Genomic DNA, 26199 nt, shown 5'->3' with positions numbered 1-26199 from the left:
AATAGTAGCCTCATAAGTACAATCAACACCAGAAGATCATTGTCTTGCTCTTCATGAGCTCCTTCCACTTTCATGCCCTCTTTCTCCACAGTGGTTTTAAAAAAACCCCTTCCTGATAATATTTTGAACTATGCATACCTTGTGGTAGGTCGATTAGTTTAATGTAGGTTATATCCTCTTCTGCATTGAGGCAAGCTTAAAGATAAAATCCAACTCATTTTTTTGGGCTTTTTTGTTTGTTGTTTCTGGTTATCCCTGTATTTGTCGAATTCATCCCTTTTCCATTCCTCTGTACAAGTTTCCAAATGAAGTCCTACTTTTCTCACAGTCCATAAAACTAATCATGTGCGAATTGTCATTGAGGCGAGCAGAGGTATGTGCAGTTCATAATGTTTAAGCATGAACAGTCTTAGGTAGGGATGCCAGCCAAAGAAAATTAAGTTACTTTAATACTGTTAAACAGCTTGACTGCAAAGAATCATGTGAACTTTTTCTATAGGATTGTATAACTTCAAAGGAGCTATTTATAACTATGTCATCTATGCTGGAGGGAAGAATCTTACTGTTAATAAGCTAAGGTATTGTTTGGACATGTTTACAGGACACATGCAGTTGTAAAAGGGATTTATGCAGACAGCAAAATGATGCAGAGTAAGCTAAAAGCTTTAATATCGCATACAAGAGACTTCTTTCTTGACAGTGCTTCTGAAACATTTCACTGAAGGTATTCATATTGAGACAGTGTGGTATTATATGGTTTTGGATAAATGCTCTTGGTTTTTGTCCCTGTCTCTGTATCTCATAAAGCAGTTTTTCTGTGCACAAATACACAGCTTGTGCTGTATAGCAATCAGGTAGTTTGGTGTGGAGTGGAAGCTGGCAACATTGATCTTAAATGACTGAACTCTTACAGAGCTCTGCCATCTTTCTGTTGAATGGCAGTAAGTGTATTTTGCACAAAAAAAAATTGTTTTTCACCACATTTTAAAAAGCAAATTAAGCTTGTGTGTGGGTAGATACGTGCACGTAGGCAGACGCAGGTCATTGGAAGAACTTGCGCCTTTCTTCCTGTAAGCTTAGGTCATCTCACTGACTGAGTCACGGTACCTTGAGGTATGCCTGAGGTTTTCAAGGGAGGGCTGTTTTAGGTAGGTGGGATAACCAGTAAGCAGGATATGAAAGTCATTCTGCTCGTTTTGTCAGAAACAGATATGAATAGCAGATAGGAATTCAGGTCTCCTCACTCTTCATGAGCTTCTTGGAGATATAGGTGAAGTAGTGGCCTAGTGGACCTAATGTGTAAGCTTTGAGTCTTCCAAGTCCCACTAGAGAACATTTTTAGATACAGATGAGAATTTCAGAACTGAAGAACTAAATTGACTTACTTCCATTCTAGGTTATGATAGTAAGAAGAACTACTTTTTCAAAACTGTATATTTAATAATTTAGGGCCATATCAACAATGGCAGATGGGTGTTTGTTTAATCTGCCACTGAAGTCCATTCAGAAGTTACAAGGTGGCTTATGGTGATGTATTGAAAATCACTGTTCACATAGAATAATTAACTGTAATCACTACTAATGCAGCCTTAATATTCTTTTCAAGTAAGCTTGCTTTTTGCCAGTTCTTTTTTTAACCATAAAGACATTTGCAGAGTTTTGAAATCAAGTAATACAAATACCTAGGAAAAGAATATAGAAAAAAGAAGAAAATATTGTTATAGGCTGTGAAATTCATACACTCGATGCTGTGCAGTTATGTCCTTTATCTCAAAAGGTTATTGCAGAACTAGAAATTATTAAAGAACAAAAAAAGGATGCGCAGAGGAGGTGGAGGGCTTCCATGCAAGGAAGAGATGAAATAGCTAGGACTTTTTAGCCTGCAAAGGGGGCAGTTTGAGGGATGATATGATTGAAGTCTCTGCAAACATAGCGTGGACAAGACATCCCTTAAAATAAGGGCAGGGAAGGGGGGTGAGGAGAGCATCAAATAAAATTAGTAGTTGCCTATCAAATTATTTTTTAATTCTTTTTTTTTTTTAATAGTAGTAGTAGTTGAGATTTGGAACTGCTTGCCACAGAATGGGTATGATACAGAAGGGTGTTCATGTAAAAGGGTTACACTGATCTCAATGGGTGGTGACTAATGAATTCACATATGGGACAGGAACTGTCTGACTATTAAAGGTACCAGCACTGCATGGAAAGGTCTCTGGGCTGGAGATTGCTGTAGACTGGGAGAGATTACCAGGAACATACTGCATACAAGAGCAGAGTGAATGTAATCTTCCAGGCATCTGTTACTGGCCACTGCTAGAGGCAGGTGCTAATTGTACCTTTTGATCTGATACAGCATGGTTATTTTAATGTTCTTATGTAGTGGAGAGTGTCGGCGGGAACAAAAAAGAAAAAAGTAGTCTTTAGTTTGGGGCAAAAATACATTCCTTTAGGGAAAGTAGTTTCTAGGTCCTGTTCTCACCTGCTGACATCTCTCCTATCTGATTAAAAAACAGTGGATACTAGGAGTAAGGCCATTTTGAATAACTGCCGTTGCCTTTCTGATGACACAGATGGCAGAGGATTGCTGCTTGACAATTGTTGGAAATCTTATAACTCCTGGCTCTAAACTCGGTCTGTCATTTGAGCGGAACGAAGACAAACAATATTGGCACATTAGTCCTGATGGCAGGATTTATAGCAAGATGAAACCCAAGCTGGTTTTAGATATCAAAGGTAAGCAAATGTGTTATCTCATTACACTGTGTCTTAATTACATTGTCTTTACAGTGGGATAGGCACTAAACGTGCCTATAAATTAAGGATGGTGTTATAGTTACTTTAATCTAGAAGCAAAAAAGACCCGATTAGCTAGTCTGACCTCCTGAATTATACAGGCCCTAGGGCTTCATTTCATTTTTCCTACATAGAGTTTAGTAACTCACAGTACTTGCTTATCTTGTATTCCCAGTGTCCACTCACTGTAGATATCCTCAGTTAATTTTACGTCGCACTGGGTGATGTGAGTATAATTATTTCAAATGCTGAAGCAAGAAAAACTTAGCTTCTCATTAACTTTAATTTGTATAGAGCAAATTTTCTTACATAGTAGTTTTAGATGCAATAGCCAAAGGATGTTAGGAAAGCAAAGGCAGGCTTGTACACTGATGTGATTAGATGCAAAAAGGTTTTTCATTTGTTTATTAATGGCTATACCTTTATTGCGAACATGAGATTCTGCCATAGCAGCTTATGTTCTGTGCGCACTTGATGCATGTTTTACAGTTGCTTTTGTCACAGCAATTTGATTCATGTAGATACTGTTTCTGAACTTTGCTTTCATAGTTTCATAGAAGGTCTGAAAAAGCAGCAAATGGAATGATTAGCAGAATTAGCATAATCAGATGTTCTTACATAACTGCATTTTCAGGTGGGGGCAGTAATAATTTTCTATAGCTATTAATTTTTTTAGCTGTTTTAAAATTAATTTTGCATTGATACTGTGACGTTAATTACAGCAATTACCGGAGGGGGTGCGTGAGAGAAAGAAAGACAGACAAATACCAGAGTCAACAGTCAGTACTTTAGAACTAAAAAGGACAGGACTATCAGAACTGTGAGAAAAGGGTTATCTAATGTCTGACCATAATACAACACTGGCACAAATAGTCACAAATTATCTTTACTGCCATAAAAAGCTAGTGATGATTAATTATAAACTTATCAAAAAGACTCCAGTTCAAGGGAGAGTCTTTAGTCACAGTGATTCTGCATACCTTTTCTGAAGTCAGTTCCGAGTTGCGCCAAACAAGCAGAAACACTATTACACTGCCTTGTCTTGAGTTAATCATATTAAAAGCAATTATGTATTCTGCATTTATAATTGAAGAACTTCACAATGGATAGGACTGGTGATGAAAGTATAGGTGCACTCTTAGCTTAAAGAAAAGTAAATCTGTATGCTAAATATGAAAGAGTAGGTACATTTAGCTTTTATTTGAGGAAGCCTAGTAGGAACATTACCTGTTCCTGCCAATTCCGCTGATCAGTTCTTGACCACAATTTGAGCACTAATGAATTCTTCAGCAAATGATTGCAGCTGTTCATCTGTGCAGCTACCAATGCCACCTTGTGGATATACTGGCATAGCACAACGCTTTGTCCAGAGCAGTGCTCTATCAAAGTGAATAGTCTCTTGGTCAACTAAAAAAAAATCCCATCTTATCCCATTATAACAGGTTTACATTCTATCAGACACTGCTTACACAATACTTTTTGCGCTCACAGTGATAACTGAGCTATGTAGCTATTGTTACTTTTTTGTAGCTGCTGGTTATGGTTTTTTTCCCCTGTGGGAGTATTTGATCTGGTATTCCCTTCTTCCCCCCCCCCCTTTGCAAGTATTTCTGCTGTGTATCTCTCCTGCTTTTTAGTAATTGCCTGGTGATGGCAAGGAGAGAAATCATGTTGGTGTTAACCTTCTCAGAGACCTTTCTGATGTGGGACAGTGGCACCAGAAAGCCTCCCCCAGATTCCTGAAGCGAACAGCTAAGGTGCTTGAGACGGCATTTCCTTAGCACCAAAGAGCTACTCTTAAACGTGCCTGCCCATGCCGGACTCCAGGTGCCTAGCATAGTCCTTTCTGAGATCTGCTAGAGTCCCTATTTGTTACACTCATCATAAGCTTCCAGCTCCAAGGCTTGTCTTTTGCCCATGCGGGGAGGGTGAGGCTATAGGGGTGCAGGATGAAAGACGGTGTCCATAGGAGTGTCCTGGTGCTCGGTATTAAATGGTTGGTTCAGATGGCTGCTTCCAGTGGGAATACTGCCTGCTATTGCAGGTGTGTTGTACCACGAGATGCACGTGTCCTGTGCTTCTGCAGTACGTACTAGATCTGAGAACAAAACGGCCGTTCTGACTTTCAGCTCTAGTTGAACGTTTCTTTGCTTCCGAGTTTCGTAAGTCAAATACTAACGGTGCTCTTCTATGGGAAGGTGCTTGGCATTGCATCATGTGAGTAAATTAAGCCCCTCTAAGAAAGGGTTATATTTTGCATTCAGGTATGTTCAGCTGCCAGTGGAAACAGCCGAACGTTGGGTGATATTCTGTGTATGGCGACTTGCGATGCAGCTGGTCAAAATACAGGATTATAATGGCAAAGAGTAAATGAGTACCAGACCTTGTCTCTGGTGTGGGTCATGCTCGTATTGTCTGTTAGCAGCAGGACTTATTTCATCGCGTAAACATCATCTTCAGAGTGAAGGGACAGCTGACAACTGTTGAGGGGAAACTGAACAGCCACGTTTGACTTTTGGGAAGTGACAGTCTTAAAGGAGCTACACCTGACTGTATTGCAGTGTTTTTTTCCTTTTCGCATCCAGGCTGAAAAAGCCAAGGTACTGAACTACTGCAGAGGTGGAGAAGAGCAGGCAGGCTCCCTTGTTTCAAAATTAATTCCAAAAACAGGCAAACATCACAAAAAGTGATGAAAATTAGTTTGTCTTTTCAGTGCCTTGGGGAGAAGAGAAACTGTCTACACCAGCACTTCAATTAGAGTTGCCCTGAAACCTAGAGTACACGTCTCTTATTTCAAAGATAATCTACAGTCTTTGGAATTTTTCTTTACAGGGGGTGCACAATATGATCGCGACCATGTTGTTGTCAACACAGTCAACGAAGAGAAGTTAACACAGTGTTGGGAACCGCTGGTTGTATGAACAAACAAGCAAAGATGACGTTTGAATTAGCCACTATTCGAGACACTAGAATTGGCGCTGCCATCTCTGAAGGATACAGTATCAACAATGAGAGTTTTGTCTTTTCTTTGCAATTTTAAAAAGAACAAGCGACGGAATGATTTCACCTCTCTATCTAAGATTATTATCCCTATAAAAGTTTTGAGTATTATCTCTCAACCTTTTTTTTTTTTTTTTTTTTTTAATCATCACAAGTCAATGTGAGATAGAGAGTGGTAGTATGCCTCGGGCTAGAGTGGAAGAGGTAAAGGTGGGAGAGACCCCATAGTTACAGTTGAGTCAGTGAGTAGTTAATCCAGAATAGTCAAGAAGCATAATTTTAAATTATTTTTAAAAGTTGTTCTTTTTATAACTGAGAGAAGGGCTAAAAAATAATTAAAGCTTATTTTATAAAGGACAGGAGTGCAGTGTCTATGTAGGTATAGAAATTTGGACCTATGGGCTGTAGTATAGAGAAATATTCACTACTGGAAATTAATATATTTGTTTCACTGGAACAAACTTATGTTTACTGAAAGTTAAAAGACTGCTAGCACACAGCACATCCAAAGAATTTTTAACATGTGGCTTCAAATATAGTTAGTATGCTAATATAGTAAGTCCTAAATTAAAAAAATCTAGATTTTCTCATGTAGAGACGATGTAAATTAGTAGATGTTTGTTAGAAAAAGAGAGGGCTGGCAAAAGGATGCATAGGAATGTGAAGAACTTGCCCATTTTCTAGGCTGCCTAACTGAGTTAGAGGTATTTTACTTCTTTGTCAAGTCAAATTTTTACCTTTTCCAGTAAGTTCCAGTAAGTATAATTTTCCTGAACTCCAAAATCATACAGAAAACAAGAATTCTTAGGGAAAGTATCACTAAAGATGACTGCAACAGCAGTTAAGCACTGTGGTTACCAAGTTTTTCAGCCACTGCCTGTTGGGCTTACCGTGGAGAATGCCAGACTCCCAAGTGTTTCTGGTGATGTTGGAGAGCAACGCCTCTGGTTGCTGCTGGGCAGGAGCGTCAGACTGCTCTAGTAAGTGGCACAGCCAAGCCTGGATACGTGCCCAGTCACAAGGGCTGTGCCCATTCAAAGTAAGTGTTACTGATTTAGTAAAGAGCTTGTGACAAGTAAGATATACTAGTGACTGCAAGAGGTTCTTCTGTTGCCCTGCTCTTAACCTGGTTTTGTTAGTTTTCCTTAATAATGTTGGCAAAAAGGTAAAATACAGTCTTGTACTATGCTGCTGTGTTGTTCTGGCTTAGACCAGTGTTATTACAAGCTGCTCCTAGGAGCATCCAGGCCTTTGTCTTGCATAGTAAGTCTGTTTAAAATTAACATTTTCATTACTATTGTATTGCCTCAAAGGATACTGGTGCTTTTATTGTTACCACCCTAGAAGAAGTGCCTTACTGATTTTCCTCCTTTTGTACAGACATACTGAAGTTTTGTTGCTCCGAAATGTGCTGCTTTTAGTTCTTCATAGAAAATTTGTTGTTATTGGTTCCAAACAGTGGTACTTTGTCATATTGATGTGCTCTTGCTATATATAATATAGCATTTTACAAATAAATTTAAGTTAGGTAACTTTTTATTGAAATTATTTTTAAAGGTGGAAAGCTGACATTTTTACAGTTAGTTTTGCTTTTGTCTTGTGCCCTTCTCTGTCCATAATTCCCCTGCAACAGCCAGCTAATGAGGAGTGAATACAGGGTGCGGAACAGCTGCAGGCTCTGAGGAATGGATGCTTCTCCTGTACAAGCATGTGTTCAGTGCACTTGTACACGGGGCCACAGTTCACGTGGCTGCTCCTTCTGTCCCCTGGTGGAAGCACTGCGTGACATGGTTTTTCCATCACCGTAGCTGCACCACAGTAAATGCGCAGTTCTCAATTAAAAGGTTACCACTTTTCTTCGATCTGCCTGCATTATTGCAGGGGAAGTCACTCTGTAGCCCATCTCTGGCAAAGTGGTAAGTTTAAAACCAGACCAACAGACACATACCCCTCAAGCACTTCATCACCACCAGCAGTGATAGCGGGCATGGAAGGAACAGGGTCTCCCGGTTACTGACAAAATCATGTCTAGCTTACCTGCATAAACACTGTAGTCAGCTGAATCTGTGCCAGGAGTCAGGCAATTAGAATAATTATCAGTTACAGATTGATTTTGTTCCATGCTTCTACTCAGATTAGTTATGCCATGAGAGATTTGCCATATCAAGATTAAAGTACTAGTCTTGAGACAGCAATGTGACCAGTTAATACAGGAAAGGTTTACAGGCTCTGAGAATGAACTAGACTGAGTAAGAATATATATTAATAAAGGTGAACAGAACTAGGAAGGGCCAAGGGAAAAAGGACAGCACAAGTTTCATATGGACAATCGGATAAAAGTGTGCCTCGCCATATATCTTCCAATATCTGGAAAATAAAAGCTCCAAGATTACAAACTGAAAATGCTGCCGGCTGTTCCTCTTATCCCAAGAGTGAGGGGTGTTCTACAGAAGCCACAACTACATTCTTAACATGGTTTTCATGTAGAAATACCTAAGGGACATTAGTATTTCTTGTCTGCATATTAACAGTTATTAACAGGCAGAGTATGAAGGAATCAGAGGCTTTTCTAAAACAAGACTTTTTTAAAAAATTACCTATCCTGTGTGAGCTTTTAAAGAAGAAACAGTTGCTATGTACCAATTTGTGTTCAAGTGTAATTTACCAGTAAAGGACTGACTGCGGACAGAATAAAGATTAGAGATACTTTATTTTTTACTAATTACATCAATCACTGTTTTTCCACGTGCATGTCCTCCTTCCAATTTCAGAAAGGCCTTTGGAACTTCAGAAAAAGAGAAGACTTGATCAATAACCGGTTGAATCTACAGAATAAAGAGAAAGTGTCACTATATTAGGAATAAAATAATGTATCGCCTTCACACTTCAAAACTGTATGAAGAAAGGGGGGAGGTTTCTCTATGGTATTTAGGGCAGAAGTTGCCAAATTTTGTAGTCACTAGCTTTTAACTTTTTTTCAGGGACCCCTCTGCATGCAGGAGAAGGCTTTCTGCAGCTCTCTGCCCAAGTTTTCAAACATCTGTACTAGCAGTTTGGAGCTCTCACCTGGGACTCTTTAACAATAAAGTACCATGCAAGACTCTAGCTTCTAAGTCCCTTTAAAATCTGACACTGTGGTTCAACTTTTTGTTGTCCACAGTGATACACTGAGGAAAAGGAAGAACATTTTTTCCTCATATTTGTCTACTGGTTTTCTTAAACTCGAGTTTTCAAAAGGTCAGATGTTTTAAAGATACCTATGAATCTAGTGCTTATCTGCATCAGTGCATGCCTCAGTACCCTTAAAAGACTTGGCCACAAATGAAGTACAAAAAAAAAAAGTCCACAAACATTTGCTGCTGAATCATTTAGATACACTGGGAAACTCAGCTGCTGTGTATTTCAGTAGGCATACATCATTAAGCCCAGCTTGCATTGACTGCTATTTTGGCATTAATTTTGTAGAGTAGCCTTCTGGATTGTTTTAGATTCATTTCTAATAATGAAGGTGAAACTGTCGCCATTATTAACTAAGGAGCCTGAAAACCCTACAGGCATTTTCTTTAGACATCATAATGTACAGACAGAGGCAGAATAAATCCCAGCTGCTTCTGAAAAATACTTGTCACTGCTGGTCCGAGGGAAGAGACTTTTTCTATCATCAAGTCCTGAGTCAGCCTTCCAAAGGCCAAGACAAGATCTGTGTACAAAAGTACCTCCCACACTTCCTCCCAAAGATCCTGCCTACCCTGGGATTGGTCTCTTACCTTGGATCCCCTAAGACCAGCCCAGTGCGTGTTCTTGCACTGATGAACTGATCCTAATCCTCTAATCAGAGGAAAACATTAACAGTAGATGAGTCTGCAGCTAGCTCTTGCAGTCGTGAAGATTTATAGAATCATAGAATGGTTTGGGTTGGCAGGGACCTTAAAAATCATCTGGTTCCAACCCCCCTGCCACGGGCAGGGACACCTTCCACCAGACCAGGTTGCTCAAAGCCCCATCCAACCTGGCCCTGAACGCTTCCAGGGATGGGGCATCCACAACTTCTCTGGGCAACCTGTTGCAGTGCCTCACCGCCCTCATAGTAAAGCATTTCTTCCTTATATCTAATCTAAATCTACCTTCTTTCAGTTTAAAGCCATTACCCCTTAGTCCTATCACTATGCGCCCTTGTAGTAACAAAGATCCAGACACCCTATTTACTGTGCTAGAAAAAGATCCTTGTTACTTGTGTCAGTATCTTCAGGCTTTTTCCTCACAGCTACTAGCATGTACACTATCTCGTTGAATACGCCAGAACTGGTAACTGCCCTCTCCTGGTAGGACGTACATCTCGCTAAACGGAAAAGGAATACAACAGCAATACAAATTTGCCAGCATCAGAACAGTACTGTCTTTCAAAAGGCTTGCTTACTTTTACCAGAAGGCGAGGGGTTATGTGTTCAGACATGCTGCTGAGAAGGTGAATGTGCAGCACTACCCAGGAAAGGTTTTCACGTGCACACGTTTTCCAAGCAGCAGCACTGACCACCCAGCACCCTCCCCAACAGCACAACGAATGCCATCTGGTAGTTGTCTGTGCTCATGCAGGTCCTCTTCTCAACTATCTTAATTTTCTCTTTATCCATACACAGTGCCTTACCTTGAAGTCCATTCTTTGCACTAAAATAACTCCTAATTTTGCTTGTAACAGTAATCCAAGACATCAATAATCTATTACACTGCAGTATCTCCTAGGCTTCTCACTAGATTCTCCTTTTTATTTTGTCAAGGCAAGCTTAGCAGTGGTGTGAAACGTTACATGGCAGAAAAGTAGGAATGAGTGACCCGCCTCCAAAGAAAAAGTCAGAATTAGCAGCCAAATCACTATGAGAGCAACTGTGCAAATAAATGTAATTCACTAAGTGCTTCAAACTTGCCATGCTGCAGGGTACAATGCTGGGTAATTTCTTCTCCTTGTTCTGCCAGGACAATTTCTGTAAACAAACCTCTAGCAAAGTGAGTAGTTACACAGCAGAGAAGCCAGAAAGATAGTGCAACACTTTCTGCTGCTCAACCAGGGAAGAAATGTGGGGCATGAATGATCAAGTTCAAAGCAAAATCACTGGTCAGCATCCAGCACAGAATGGAAATGTCGTCTCAGGCATCAGCAAATTCAGGGACTTGGACCCAGGGCAGCAAAAACACGGAATGAGATAATGGCTCTGGGTAAACTGAGCATCCGAGTAAACTGCAGCTGCTGTGACTATGAGCAGGAGGAACGTGCTGATGATCAGTAGGAACTGTTTTGAGGAAGACCAACACTTGCTTTCGTAGCAGAAGCTTGGGAAAAAAAACAATACAGTAACCTTGTTGAGCCAAGGACAAGTGCGGCACTTGTACAGGTACTCATTGTTAATGGCAGTTACATACAAAGCTGTGCTTCAATTAAGAAAAAAAAAAAAAAGAATACAGAAACTCAGCCTGCTGGAGCATGGACACAGCTGACCCTAGCAGGGCAAGTGCCTGGGAGGAAAGGAAAGGTATTCGGGGAAGAAAGCAGTGCAGCAGCACGAGGGATGTGAAGCACAAGGGATTCCAGAGAAAGGCAGAAGTTAATTTCGGACACATGCAGCAGCTGAGAAAAAATGGACAAGACACTTCAATGTTTGCTACCTGCAGTCATTTACTGTAGGTCACAGCTTATAACCCTGACAGAATGAGGTATGTTACCGTCCTCAGCCTCCTATGTAAAGTTCAAAGCATCGCATTTGAAAAGTGGTGACACAGGGATTCAGAGGAACCCTGCATTCAGCCTCCCAGTTCAAAACACCGTGCCTATTGCTGCCGCCACACGCTGAAAGCCCATCTGCTACATTGATGTAACCTCTAGCTCCATTTAAACGCTGCCTTTAGGCAGTGCTATAGAGAGACGTGAATACTAAATTGATGATCCTGACAATCTAGAGCATTAAACATTTTATCTGGCTGGCTGGTCAGTCCCATTGTTTGAATAACCCTGAAAGGGCTGACCATGTCGCAGCACAGTGATTCACTCAGCCTTTACCATAATCCACTGACTAAGATAAAATTTCTTCCTGTGAGCAGACAAACAAGTAGGGGAGCGTCTGCTGTTTGTTGAATGTGTGATAATAAATGGAGATTAACTGGATAATAAAAACACTGGCTATTTACAGCCACACATCAGTTCCTTGCCAGAGGACACCTATTTGTTCAGGGAAAAGGGATTAAACTAAAGTCTGGGAGAGAAAGGATTAACACACCCGCATTGAAATGTTTATCTGAAAACAGACTGGGCCTGAAAGGTGTTTTCTTCCTCTTCATTCTCTCCGATGCAGGACATACTATAGAAATGAATCTCAGGTCTCTTGAAATGAACTCATGTGTTTGGAAAAATAAAAAGAGTCACTGCTGATGCTGATTAAGGCTATCCTACATAGAGCACAGAAGTGGTACCCCAGCCAATCCAGCTCTGAACGCAGCAGGCAGTGAACACGTCAGCAGGAACACGCTCCCGCTAATGGCAAATTCAAGCCCACCCTTGGAGGTCCCCATTTCTGTGGTAGCAAGGACACAGTCTGAATCTATCAATCAGGAGGGGACAAGTGAAAAAAACATGAAGGGAATGAAGATGGCTTTGACCCTCGTATTAGCAAGAAGTCGCTCCAGTGAGTGTGGAGCTGCGTCCTGCCGCTGGAGGGAGAGCTAGAGCCTTGAAATTCTCAGGAGAGAGACAACCAAACCTCAGAGGCCCTCAGAGCAAGCCTAGCTCAAAGCGGAAAAGAAAAAAAAAAAGTCCCCTTGCTCCAAGGGCAATGACAGTGCACTGGCTCTCCCCCAGGTTTGTAAAGGATGGCCGTGTCAAAACGGCAGGGCAGCCTTGCTTTGCAGAGTGCCTCCCTCCCAGCTGCTGCCTCCCAGTGCACGCACCCTACTTACGCCTCGGTAAGCAGCCGTGAGTGTGCTCATGGCTTGTGTACATGCTTTGGAAAAGATACGTGCATGTGCACAGAATGAGAGCTGTGATGTGCTCCACCAGACCTCAAAATCCTCTTGAGAGCTTGCCGTAATGGAAAAGACCTGCTTGCATTTTGACTAGCTAATTTAGAAGATAAAGGCCGTCTTCCTCCAGAAATTACCACCATGCCCAAATACGGTACATGAGCACACATGCACAAATGCAGAGCGTGATGCTCTCCTTTGGCCTCCAGTGAGTCTCCCTTCAATGTCAACAAGAGACCTGAACAGAAATCATCACAAAGAACAGTCCCTGTCCCTTTAGCTGAGCATCTCCTTCTCTGCTGTACTCAAGTTGCATGTTCTTTGGGTGTTAAATCCCACCCCTTTCTTCATCCTTCCTTCCCCTTACAATGGCGTGCAACAATGTATGCTGAGCTTCATATAGCTTGACATCATTAGGTTCTAGGGTCAACCCTCACTGAAGACAAAGATTAAAAGTTCTTATCCTCTGGAACAGCTGGGTCTGGTCACATGTTGTACGGGTAGCTTTGCAACTATATGTACTATGGTTTTGATCAACTTGTATTTCACAGAATACACACTTTCATCCAAGAGCACATTAAAGGACATCAGGTACGTGATATTTCTCTCCCAAATGCCTAACAGAAGTAAAAATGATCCAAGGATCCGGTCTCATACACCCATAAAAAGAACGGTGGTGCAGCGGTCAAGACACAGGAATAGAAGGCATGTGTCCTGGGGTCTACTCCCATAGTCATCTTACAGACAACTGTATTACCAGGTTTTGTTTGTTTGTTTTTCAAGCCAAGGTGCATTCTTTCATATCAAGCCTCTAACAGCAGCCCACAGTAACTCATGAGTATCATCTACAATTATTAAAATGCTAGAAGACAAATTTCAGTTAAGCAGGCTACCAGAGTATGGTTTGGAGTGTAGAAGAGCCTAAAAAAAACTCTAGTTCATTAATTAACCCTGGCAGAACAGCTTCTACAGAACACAATGAGGAGCAGTAAGAAACTGGAGCAAGCCCAGAATTGTAGTGTGTGCCAGCCTAGCCCAAGCTTAAATCAGAAGAATTGAGGAAGATCCTGGGTTTAGTTACCTATTGAACCATGCTGAAAAACTATTAACTAAAGGAAAGAACAACTCTCTCTTCTGGAACCCCCTAGCAGTCACGTTCATGGTAGTTGTCCTGCTATTTATGCTCGTAATTAAATCAATCTGGGGCAATGCTACCATATAATTAAGAAAGAACAAACTTTAGTACAGTTTTATATATATATATGTATTTTTATATATATATATGAGTATATATATATTCATATATGAAAGCATATTATATATATATTTTTATATATATATATATATATTAGAAGAAGAATGCTGCATGATCTGCATCTCCCCAGGTCTCAGCAAATTAAACTCACAACAGACAAGAGCTGTCTTGTTGACCCCACATTTCACCACTGTGCTGGACATAATTCCCTCCTACACGAGGGGACTAGAGCTCAGAACACTAGGACTGACTTTCTACAGAATATGCAACTACATCAGGCTGCAAAACATCTGATTAAATACCTGGTATATGATGAAGTTTTTCCAGACCTCATCATAGTTTATGTGAACTGACATATTCAAACCCTATCTCTCCACAGTATGCAAAATTTCCATTAGTCTTCTTCACAGACATTTTACGATCTAATCACACAGCACTTTCATAAAAAGCATAAGCAAGCTATCATGTCCTGGAGGAAGAGAAGCAGATGTGTTTTAATAAAAAACACAGTGATTTTTTTGGTGGCCATGACAAAATGCAGGTATAGGTTCCTTTTGGAAGAGAAAGGACTGAACAGAGCTTTTGGCAACGACTCCTTGATCAACATCTCTGGGCTCCAGCCAACCAACCTGGCAAGCAAAAGCACTGCAACAAGAAAGCACACAATTTAAAAAAAAAAAAAAGAGAGAAAAAAAAAGGTGCAAGCTTTGCAATTTAGCATGGAGAAAGATGGTCATCAGAACAAGTGTGAGTGACTAAAGAGAGTGGGGAGAAGGACTGATCCGTAGTCAGTTTATACATTTAAGTACAGAATTGCTACCTTAGTGTCCTTTTTCAGATAGGGAGAGTAAAGCAGGCACCACCCAAGGGCGAGTCACCTCGGGTACCTTATGATACCTTAGCACAGCCATAAAGACTAAAACTGGAATTACTGCAGAGAAGGCCACATCTAGAGATGCCAGACTGGAGCCCGTTCAAAGGCTCAATATGTTACATTAGCTGTTTGATATTCATACAGATGAGAGAAGTCTGCAACAACTGTGCAACAAGGGCCAGGGAAAAAGCTACTTGCAGAACTGTAACACGATGAACTGGAAGCAAATCAATAGACACGGGTTAGGATACAGAGTCAAAAAGTTGTGATAACCTGTGCTAGCAGGAGGAATGTAAGCCATCTTAAATCATCGCCATCCAAACAACTCAAAACCCAAGTAATGTCAGAGTGGATGACCATATCCATTTGTGTTATTTACTTCCTGAAGAGCCAAGACTAGCAACAGAAAACAACTGAATTCCACGTTTTAACAGGGTATCTCAGAGCAAATCACCAAAGGTGGATAAAGGGCATTAGCCCTCATTAGGAGATAGAGAAATTATGGTAGCAAAAGGTTATGTCATTCGTAACAGCACTGCACAGGGAGACAGCAGCAGGGCCAAAGAACAGTCAGCATCCTGTCCTCCATACTGCAACAGCAGGTGCTAAGTCCAAAATGACGGCCGAGCCCAGAGAGTGGTGGTGAATGGAGTCAAATCCAGTTGGCGGCCGGTCACGAGTGGTGTTCCCCAGGGCTCAGTACTGGGGCCAGTCCTGTTCAATATCTTTATTGATGATCTGGACAAGGGGATCAAGTGCACCCTCAGTAAGTTTGCAGATGACACTGAGTTGGGTGGAAGTGTCGATCTGCTGGAGGGTAGGAAGGCCCTACAGAGGGACCTGGACAGGCTGGGTCATTGGGCCGAGGCCAACTGCATGAGATTCAACAAGGCTCAGTGCCGGGTCCTGCACTTGGGTCACAACAACCCCATGCAACGCTACAGGCTGGGGGAGGAGTGGCTGGAGAGCTGCCTGGCAGAAAAGGACCTGGGGGTGTTGGTTGACAGCCACCTGAACATGAGCCAGCAGTGTGCCCAGGTGGCCAAGAGGGCCAATGGCACCCTGGCTTGTATCAGGAATAGTGTGGCCAGCAGGACCAGGGAGGTGATAGTGCCCCTGTACTCGGCATTGGTGAGGCCGCACCTCGAGTACTGTATTCAGTTTTGGGCCCCTCACTCCAAGAAGGACATCGAGGTGCTGGAGTGTGTCCAGAGGAGGGCAACAAAGCTGGTGAAGGGTATGGAGCACAAGTCTTATGAGGAGCGGCTGAGGGAGCTGGGGTTGTTTAGTTTGGAGAAGAGGAGGCTGAGGGGAGACCTTATTGCTCTCTACAGCTACCTGAAAGGAGGTTGTAGCGAGGTGGGGGTCGGTCTCTTCTCCCTAGTAACAAGTGATAGGACGAGAGGAAACGGCCTCAAGCTGCACCAGGGGAAGTTTAGGTTAGATATTAGGAAAAACTTCTTCACTGAGAGGGTGGTCAAGCATTGGAACAGGCTGCCCAGGGAAGTGGTTGAGTCTCCATCCCTGGAGGTATTTAAAGAACGGATAGATACAGTGCTCGAGGACATGGTATAGATGAACTTGGCAGTGATAGGTTGACGGTTGGACTCGATGATCTTAAGGGTCTTTTCCAACCTTGACTATTCTATGATTCTATGAAAGCATCTAGTGTCTTCAGCAAAATGTATAATCAACACTTTGCACAAATTACATTAATATAGGCATGCAATTGTTTTTCTGATGTGTGCCTGTGCTGTAACATTTATCTAGAAAGCAAACAACACAGAGAATGATCTATTCATTTCACGATCTGAGACTCTACTTGTCCTTTAGCCTTCCTTCTGCAATATCAGCTTTCACCCATCAGCCCATCTGATGCAACTCTGCTCCGGAGGAAAAAGCACTAAGCCACTGAACACACACACCTGCACTGCATTTAAATGGCACCGAATTAAAATGAAAATTTCAAAAATTTCTGTAGGGCTGCATGTTAACCCACATCTTATCATGGTCCAGCAGGAACATACAACATACTTAGTGCTCCCCCTTACGACACTATGGAGTCTTTTGAGCCAGCCTCCTCCATCAGGCTTTAAAAAAGGAAAAGTAAGTGCTCAATTGTAAGTTAGAGGCTTTCTGCAAACTTACGTAGTTATATGAGTTTGGTATATTTTCACCACACCCTTAAAAAGGAGGAAAAAGTTAAGCAAGCAGCAAAACTGAAGACTGTCAATGTTAAATCCACAACACTGGCCACAAATACATCACACTAATTCCTACGAAGCCTTTCAGTGATGATGCTGGCAGCAGAGACCAGTGACAATGCTTCACCGAACAGTGTGCCAGCAAATCTGTCCCCTGAACAGCTTTCTTGATTTCAGCTGTCTTCAGATGAGAACCTTGTAACTCACCAGGAACGTTCTGCCATGAGAAGAGATCCCCAGCTTCTGACATGCGCTTCAACAACTGACTTGCTGGAGCCCACATTAAGCCAATCCTTACTGGCTCGTAATTATCCAGTGGAGTTCAGCCCACAACAGGGACTTCCCAGCAGTTTAGAAAGTAGCCAGTATCTCTAAAATTTGACAAGGAAATACTTGATTTTCTCCATGCCCACTACTGCTGCAGCAGCTCCCCAGCCCCTCAGTCTCACAACAGTCTCTTTGCAAGATGTCCAGCTGCAAGGCAGGCAGAGAAAACCGCTGATAAGCTGCAAATGGTTTTACAATCCCCAGAACTGAGCTGATGTGCAGGTAAATTACAAAAGGAAAAGTATTATCCTTCCTTGCACTACCAGCTCATCAAATCCTCTTCTTTTCCTCCCCATTAAAAAAGGCTGTTAAAAGAACTCGTCCTCACAGCTGACATTTTGCAAATCTCTATTCCTTGCTGCAAAGACCATCCGTGTGAAAACCAAATATCTTCAAACAAAATGCCCTTTTTGCTTATTCTTCATCCACTGAAGGACTGAGAATCCTTTTGCTTTCGCAGAGGAAGATGATGAACTCATCAGAACTAAAAATCTGTGTTGGTGCAAAAGGACTAAAAGGAAAAACACTGACCAATCAATCTGATCTCTAACTGCTTCAGGGGTATGCTCTTCAAAGCTTCACTTACTGTAATATCATCGCTTTAAACCATCAGCTCTTTTTTATTTCCTTCATTTAAATCCCCCTTCATGATTTATACTTTCCTGAAAAAAGCCTCTCATTTTCAGGAGCTCTCCAATTGCTCTCCTATTCACACTTCATACAATCTCAAAATTAAGATGTCTGTAACAGAAAAGACGATTCACTGAAATTTCAAAATAACTAAATCTGCATTACTCAAAACTGTATTCACTCAAACCTAAGAAGTTCAACTACATGAGCTCACTTTGCTGGCTTCCCCAAGTTTTCTTGCTACACTTTTAGTGCTTTGTGGTTCTTTATTTTAATTTTTATTTATTCTCTCCTATTCAAACATAAACATTTCTTTTCACTTAGTTATGGGGAATTATCATAGAATCATAGAATACCAGGTTGGAAGGGACCTCAAGGATCATCTAGTCCAACCTTTCTTGGCAAAAGTATGGTCTAGACAAGATGGCCCAGCACCCCGTCCAGCCAAATCTTAAGAGTGTCCAATGCTGGGGAGTCCACCACTTCCCTGGGGAGATGGTACATTTCCGCCAGTAATTCTCTCCTGCCTTTTTTCTAAACACCTACTCTTCTGCATGGATGATCTGTCCGGTTAAGAGAACTCTTGTGTCTAGACAATAAAGGTCACAGTCTTATTAACATCTTTCTTAATGGAACACATCTGGGTCTTATAAAATACTGATGATAGCACATGTGTTTACAACATTTTACCAAATAGAGTAAAATGCTGCTAGAATAATGACTATGCAGGTAAACAGTCTGACATTATGACCTGTTTTTGCACAGAGAATAAAAGACCAAACAAACGTCTTTGTCCTTATGATCATCTTACAACAAAAAGTACATCAGGACATTCATATATGTATGATGTACATTTTAAATGGCATTACTATTCACCTGTCCAGATTATTAGGCAGAGAACACCGATTAAGCCCTACCTCTATTGCATAAACAGGTGTTTCCCAAGAGGCTTTCGTGGGCATATTCTGCATTTGTTTTGCATACAAGGTAGGAGCAGAACACAAAACAAGTCGTGACTGGCTAAGAATCACAACAAATGGTAAGAACGAAGAGGAGGGCATTTCTGTTTCTTAGTCAATTATAATTTAGCAGTGTGATTGGATGCAATCACAGGATGAGGCGCATCTTCTAGGGTTTCTTTCTTGACCGTAGGATAATGCCTACAGCACTGGGCATAACACAAAGCAGAGTGGTGCAAAGCTGTAGCCAGGAACACACTTCACCACAGTTTATTTGCTGCTGCAGCCTCTGTTTATGAGTAGACAACTTTTTAGGAAACACCGTGCCAGCAGCACACTGGTCACGACAGAGGAACAGGAGTGGCTGAATTCAGGAAGATTTTTATTCTGATCAGCAGCACTGAGGTGGCAAATAGAATCCTTAAGTTTTTGCCTTAAGGCAAATCAGGCCTTAGGTACAACAGCAATTTATTTACTCTTCTCCAAAGTCCGGAACATAATGCATAGCTAAAAAGGAGATCATCACTCAGACTTTGAGAGACCTAAATTTTACTAATATGCACAAATTTTGAGCACAAGATGGCCTGACAGTTCATATACTGGAATTGCCCACAGTCACAGCAGACTTGCTTCCTCTTCTGCTTAGGTACCACACAGAAAGATTAACAGCAGTTGTCCATACTCTCTACTCCAGGCATTTTGGCAACATGAAATTATCCAGAAGAGGACACTGCCAGGACCTACAGCATCACACAGTCCAAGAAACAGGCAATCAACTGCTCACTCTCACACCCATTTTGTAACCAGCTCATAAACCTGAAAAGATCAGAAAAGCGGTGACCTATCTGCCACTTCATGCCTTTCCCCCATGTCCACCAAGAGATTCCCTGAAAGCTTACGAACACTCACAATATTCCAAGTCACTGTGCTGAATCAGCACAAACATCATACTCTGAAGCACCGAAATAATGAAACGCAAGATTCTTGTCAACACTGTGCCAATGCAGGTCGTCTACGACCCGCAACAACCTGAATATTCTAGTTCTGTGCACATTATGGGCAGGACTCCTGATCATCCAGGCTAGACAATTTTGCATATGCAGATACACGCAGTCATGTTCTTTCTGACCAAATGAACCAAATGAGGGCTCTTAAAACATACCATTTTCAACATCAGAGTTCATGCTAAATGATTCCCACTGGCAAAAATAAGCAATTGCTGGATATTCTTTCCTCATAACTTAGAAAGCTTTGTGTTTTTAAAAACAGGTAGGGTGGAGAGGGAGACGGCAGAACAGTCTTAAGGATTACAAACTCCTAAATTCCATGCAAAAGCCAGGAGTTAGAAACAGGAGCAAGTCAATTCTTAATTAGTTTTCCTCACTGTGACTCTCTTAACGTTTTATTCCCTAATTGTGAACTACACTATTTTTGAGTCAAAGCAGCACCTCTTTCAGCACAAACAGCCAAATAACCGCTACTGACATACCTTCCCAGAGTCAACTAGTTCTGCTATTTCATCCAAACTTGGGCCACTTGGCATAAAAAATGCCCACCGATAATGGACTCCTTTAAAGAGATGCTGCAAGAAAGACCACAAATATATTAAAAAAACATGAGAGGAAACTGAAATGGGAACTAAAATTAATGACAGAAGCACTAGAGAAGTAACTTAAGGAAAAGACATGGAAATTATATGCTAGTGTCTGAAAAAAATGTAACCTAAGCATGTGGATTAAATGTACAGACAGGGATGTTGTATTACCACAATAGGATCAGGGTGAGTTTTGTGTCCAATTGCACAAGTCAGCTAGTTGAGAAAAACAACCACCTTGTCTCTGCAGCTAGAAACAGCATTATTTGTTACGTAACAGAGAAATGGTGCTATATGTTTATGCACATTCACAAAGGGGGTGAAATAAACCCAGCAATGTGACATTTAGAACCTTCCACCCCAGTGTCAGTGATTAAATTTTCCACCATCACATCTGCCAAAGTCATCACCGTCCAATGACAGATGGCAGCTCAGATGAAAAGCATTTTGGGAAGATCTCACAAGCACAAGTCACGAGCACCTCCTCTGAGTAAGTCGTAATAGGAATAAGAGGGCCAGATGATTTTTAATACATGGCATACAATGCTTCTCATCATGGAAACATGCACGCTGAGAAATAATATTACATGATTTCTTCCCAGCCTTTTCATTTTGTTCTTGAGCTTTCCTTTGAAAGTATCGGTGCAAGACTTGGAATCTCATTCAACCATGCCATCACAGGAATACCATGGCAACTGCTTGAAAAGCATTCATTTGGAGAGCAAGTACACATGTTGAGAGAACAAAGAGAAAACTTCTAAAAAGCCTCACTGATCTGGCCACTGGCTGAACATTTTAAGAGCCACTGATGAAAACTAGAAAAATCAGTATCACCATCCAGACATATGAACATGAAAGAGATGAAAGACTTTCTAGCCACCCTCCACCACTTTTATTACTCTCTGGTGCTGGAACAGGATGAAGACAATCAGTCATGGAACAACGTTTTCAGAGAAAGCCTGACCAGCCTCCAGCAAGTAGCAAAATTACCCTCACTTCAATGAGGCAGGGATTTGCTCTGTTTACTATGAAACACTAGCTGTCAGCAGGACTCACTAGGGGGGCCATACGGAAAAGGCCACAATGGAAAGCACAATAAAGCAGCAAAACTTCAAAGCACCCCAAACTACCACATACACCAATCAGCACCACCCCAACACTTTTTTTTTTTCAGTGCAAGAAAGAAGGAAAGAATAAAAATGCATCTGAAGTACACTTGATGATATATGAGGAAAATAAGACAGATGAGCCACATGACTAGCATCCAAGCCACAAAGGAAGCCACTAGAGTACTACATAATATTAAAGTATATAGGATTTTGTCAAATACCTTTACAGTTTTGGAACCAACAGTGACTCCTGTTTGTAACATGCCATCAGCCACTCCAAGTTTGTCCATATTGATCAAGAAAGGTGTCACTAAGGTAACGTATGTTGCTCCTGACCATTTCTTCAGGAGATCTAGAGCCCACTTCTCAGTGGATCCACCAACATTATCTAGGATGAAATCAAATCTGCAAACGTGTAAAAAACAGGTATCATGATATGGGGAAAATAATTTCATCATAATTAAGCTAATTCATATCAGAAACTGACTGTAATTTACATTTTTACATATCACTGCAATGCATTAAAATAACTGCCTGCAAGCCAGTAGCAAGAAAGTCCCAAGACTTCAGCTAAATACCAGCTCCGTACAATGCGAGTTAAATTTACAGGTTATTGCCCATTCACTACACAGCAGACACAGGCTATTTCGATAACTTACTTAAACTGGTCTTAAACTCCAAAAAGCAGACTCTTAGATGCACAACTACGTTCTCTATTTGCCTTCTAGAGCTCTCTCTCTTCAGCCCTCCCACTGAGACTACTGCAACAGTCTTGAGGTCTGGTCCTAGCATGGAACAATATGCTATGTGCATGTAAAAACTAGTCTGGACTCACACCCTGACTAGGAACATCTCCTGTACATGCTATCCTCATGTGAAAGTTGGTTCCAGTGGCCAAAGTTACATAAACAAATTACTCTATATTAACCCTTCTCCTCACATCTTTTTTGTGACCCAATTCTCAGCTTCACTTCTAAAAGTCTTTTTTGACCTCCCTATTTGTTTTGGGACCATTTTACCTTTACTGACAATTCTTTTCTTCAAATCTACCTATTTGACATAGAACCTAACAATGGAAAGGGTCTAAAACCTTCCCCCTGCAGAATGAGTATGTGCAGCCTCTGGCAACAAGCCACAATTTCAGTGTTCCTTTGCATTATCCCAGCATGTAACGATTCTATGATTCTATGTGAGTCTGTAAAGGTTGAATAGGGGAACAGGGAGCTATGCACCTAGTCTGTTAGATGCACAGCTCATTCTCATTCTCATCTGCAAATTTCCAGCAATCTCCAGATTGCAATAGATATGTATACACACATACATCAAATCTAAATCATCTACAAATAAGAGGGAAAATACTTTATGCAAATTAAATAGAAAAGTTCTCATCTCTAGAAAGAGAGTTTTCCTGCCTGTCTTCCAAGGCTGTGATTTCATGTTACAGTTCAGTCAACCTAACAGTTAGCTGCAAACAACAGAAATTAAAATCATGAAAACTAATGCTCCAGGAGAAACTAGCCCACCATGGAGTCTGAAGAGTCAGTACGACTGAAAAGGGGAGGGAAGTAGGACCACCCCCCTCAGTGTACCTCACTGATCGGCTTAGCTATATCATAAAACTGCACCCTAAGACAGTGCTGTTGATAGCTCCTAAAAAGGGTCACTTGCTAGAATGGGTGTTTAGCATGTAAGATGTTGAACTGCACAAAGGCAAATTTAGCACTGCTTGCAAACTGCTAAGTCAGTTGATGCACATCCTCCCCATACGGACAGTGCCAGTACCCTCACAGTTGACCTCAGGCCTGCTGACAATCACACCATAGTTAAAGGGCACATGCCTTCTTAGCACAGTTATCGGTAAGATTCTTTCACAGACTGAACAGCTTCTATTTCCCCTCCCAGAAAGTTAACTCAATCTAGCTAAAAAGAGCAGTGTAAATACCATATTCAAATACAAGGCACAGTAGACTAAGTTTAAACAGATGGAAAGATTACAAAAACAAAAGAGACTTCAGTTCTACAGAAAACCCCCAAGCTAATTTAAACATAACTGCTGTGACAAGATAAGTGTGATTGTTTATCAGAGGCAGCCGTACCCAATATTATAGAAGAGAAATTTACTCCCAGTTGAGCTGCACAGTGGCTAAAGACCTTCAGGCAAGTCACTTAACTACTTCATGACATAGTTCTTTCCTCTAGATCAATTTTACTATTTACTAACCTCACACAGGATTTCTGAGACTTATTTTAATTTATTCATGCTTTGTAAATGCTCCAAGATCCTTGGATGGGAGCTGACAAAACTGTTCAAATCACAGTCACTGAAGAGAAGCATGTGAAAGTGAACTTGCCTCCACAAGCCCAATTAACTGGCTTAGTCTTACAATGAAATCTGTGCTTGGGATACTCACTTGGCAAACTGCATTCAAAAAGGGCTGGGATGAATTTGCTTTACAAAGTAACGCTTTAGAAATGGGGGGGGGAAAGAGGGGGTTCTGATAGACTGGAGTCAAGCAATCAAAAGGCAGAAGGTCTGACTGCCAACTCCTTCATCTCAGTATTAAGCAACACAAACACGTACAAGGGTAATGTTTTAAGCTGCTCTTCCAGATTTCCAGATTTGTAATCAATCACGTCATCTGCTCCAAGCTTTTTCATCAGTGTGCTGGCATCATGAGAACAAACTGCTGTCACGTGAGCACCCCAGGCCTTCACTAGCTAAATACAAGTATAAAAAAAAGAAAGTCCAAAGTTTAAAATTTAGTGAAACATTGAGAACAACTTAAAAAGCCAAACTCTCATTCTATTTATATAATAAATGAGCACCTTTAGTAGGGAGTGGGTAGACTGTGTTCCAACACAGGATAACTTGTCACACATCCCACAGACAAAAAATGGTTAGAATTTATCAATATTTAAGGCGGTTTTGCGGAGGGAGGAGTTGGTGTGGAGGAAAGAGGGCAGTTTTTTAATGCCACTTACAGATATCAGATCTCAGGATAAATAAGGCTTCAAATAAAATACTCAGTTTGCCATCTGAATCTGTCAGCTTAAATGTATACCAAGAGGTAAACTGTCACCAGATCAACCATTAAATATTTTTAAATATTTAAAATTAAACTATTTTATATTCCTACCTGTTCATTAAGTATTTCATATCTCTATCTCACTGTAAATAGCTTAAATATTAATAACAAGAAAAAGAAGGAAGTCATCTCTCATTTACGACAGGGAGGATATCAGGTTATCTTCTACTCCAAAAGCTATAGCGAAGTGAAGGATTTTTGCTAGTTACTTATCTCTTTTGTAATCTCATTTTTCATTCACAGTAATCTTCTTTACATTTATTCTGGATTAATTAATGTAGTTTACTCAGGATTACTCAGGTAGAAATCGCAACTAGTCAGTGGCTGGTCAGCCTTTTGTAGTGATCTAATTTAGCCACCTGCTTTATCATGGATCAGGCAAACAGCGTACCACTAAAAATTCTCCTGTAAGCCTCTTTCAAACCACCGTGTTAATGGTCTAGTAACATGGAATGCAGTGATGCAATCACCCAACTTCTCTATTTTTTTCATATTCTCAAGAGAAAGATGTTTCAACATAAGATGACACTGATTAGAATCAAAATCCCCGAATTAAATGAGAGCATGACAAGAGGATGTTCCACAATTAACGGATCAATAAAAGAGCATGTTGACTCTCCAAATTTAGAGTTATTGGAATGAAGACAGACAAAAGGGCAGCAGGGCAAAGCCAGTGAGGGAAAGCTAATCTAAGCCACTGTGCTTTACATACATTGCACATAAAAGCCTGGTGCCTCTCATATCATTTGACCACCTACAAGAGTTACGGTAGATGATACATTCTCCATCAGTTTTTCTACTCATACACCAAGTTCTTTTCATATTTATGGAGCAGAGCTGACAGAAAGATAATGAAAACAGGCTATGTATTTCAAGTTACACCAATTAGAGATTTCCTGCACCCAAACCGTGGAATGCAATCTTTCACTACCTACACTCACAACTCTTTTCCTTCAGAGTCCCTGCTTCCTACTTTAAACTAATAGAACGTAACAAATGGAAAGCAATAAATCTGAAAATATTTCACTTCTGGAAATATCAATCAGCTTGATCAGACAGACCAATCAGTAGCTTGCTATTTCACTATTCCTTCCCTCAATTCCCTTCCGTTATTTTTTTTTTCATATTGAATAAGTTTGAAGATGCATCCTGGGCATGCTGGTTTATATTACCTGTACAGCAAATGTACCAACTCCTCCTGAAGCTCCTAATATTAATACTCTGTAAGAGAAAATTAAAATATATTAAATAGTTCTTTAAATAAACTCTATAGTAACTATGTATTCTAATGCTTCTTATACATCTCTGACACCAAATCATTTTAAGCAAAAGATTGTATTTGTCATTCAGTGTTACTTAGTGG

General features: G+C 40.9%; 2 protein-coding genes across 10 annotated transcripts in view; one reads left to right on the top strand and one right to left on the bottom strand.

Annotated features, from left to right (window-relative positions):
• The window catches only part of CRYBG1 (crystallin beta-gamma domain containing 1), a 65631-nt gene extending 59695 nt beyond the window's left edge, over positions 1-5936 (top strand). The window contains exons 21-22 of the mRNA XM_009463324.2: positions 2571-2733; positions 5626-5936. Of these exons, the coding sequence (XP_009461599.2) occupies positions 2571-2733; positions 5626-5714 (252 nt within the window). The 3' untranslated portion in view covers positions 5715-5936. The remainder of the gene's footprint in view (positions 1-2570; positions 2734-5625) is intronic.
• RTN4IP1 (reticulon 4 interacting protein 1) overlaps positions 1-26199 on the bottom strand; it is a 43191-nt gene that overhangs the window by 8113 nt on the left and 8879 nt on the right. For 2 of the 9 annotated variants that reach the window (XM_087774026.1, XM_087774027.1), the window contains 6 exons: positions 26009-26057; positions 24332-24468; positions 21972-22155; positions 20537-20629; positions 8520-8618; positions 3233-3355 (listed from right to left, as the gene is read on the bottom strand). In XM_087774026.1, the coding sequence (XP_087630152.1) occupies positions 3248-3355; positions 8520-8618; positions 20537-20629; positions 21972-22155; positions 24332-24468; positions 26009-26057 (670 nt within the window). In that variant the 3' untranslated portion in view covers positions 3233-3247. Of the gene's footprint in view, positions 1-3232; positions 3356-8484; positions 8619-17338; positions 17503-20536; positions 20630-21971; positions 22156-24331; positions 24469-26008; positions 26058-26199 lie in introns of those variants that run through there. The other 7 variants (XM_087774029.1, XM_087774030.1, XR_015708077.1 and 4 more) reach the window with 6 other exon arrangements.

This window comes from Nipponia nippon, unplaced genomic scaffold, assembly GCF_047370975.1.
Source record: "Nipponia nippon isolate SJK-2023a ecotype South Korea unplaced genomic scaffold, ASM4737097v1 scaffold_4, whole genome shotgun sequence".
NCBI classification, from domain to species: domain Eukaryota; kingdom Metazoa; phylum Chordata; class Aves; order Pelecaniformes; family Threskiornithidae; genus Nipponia; species Nipponia nippon.
Note: the sequence above shows the minus strand (reverse complement) of the source record. Positions and strands in the feature narration are given on the sequence as shown.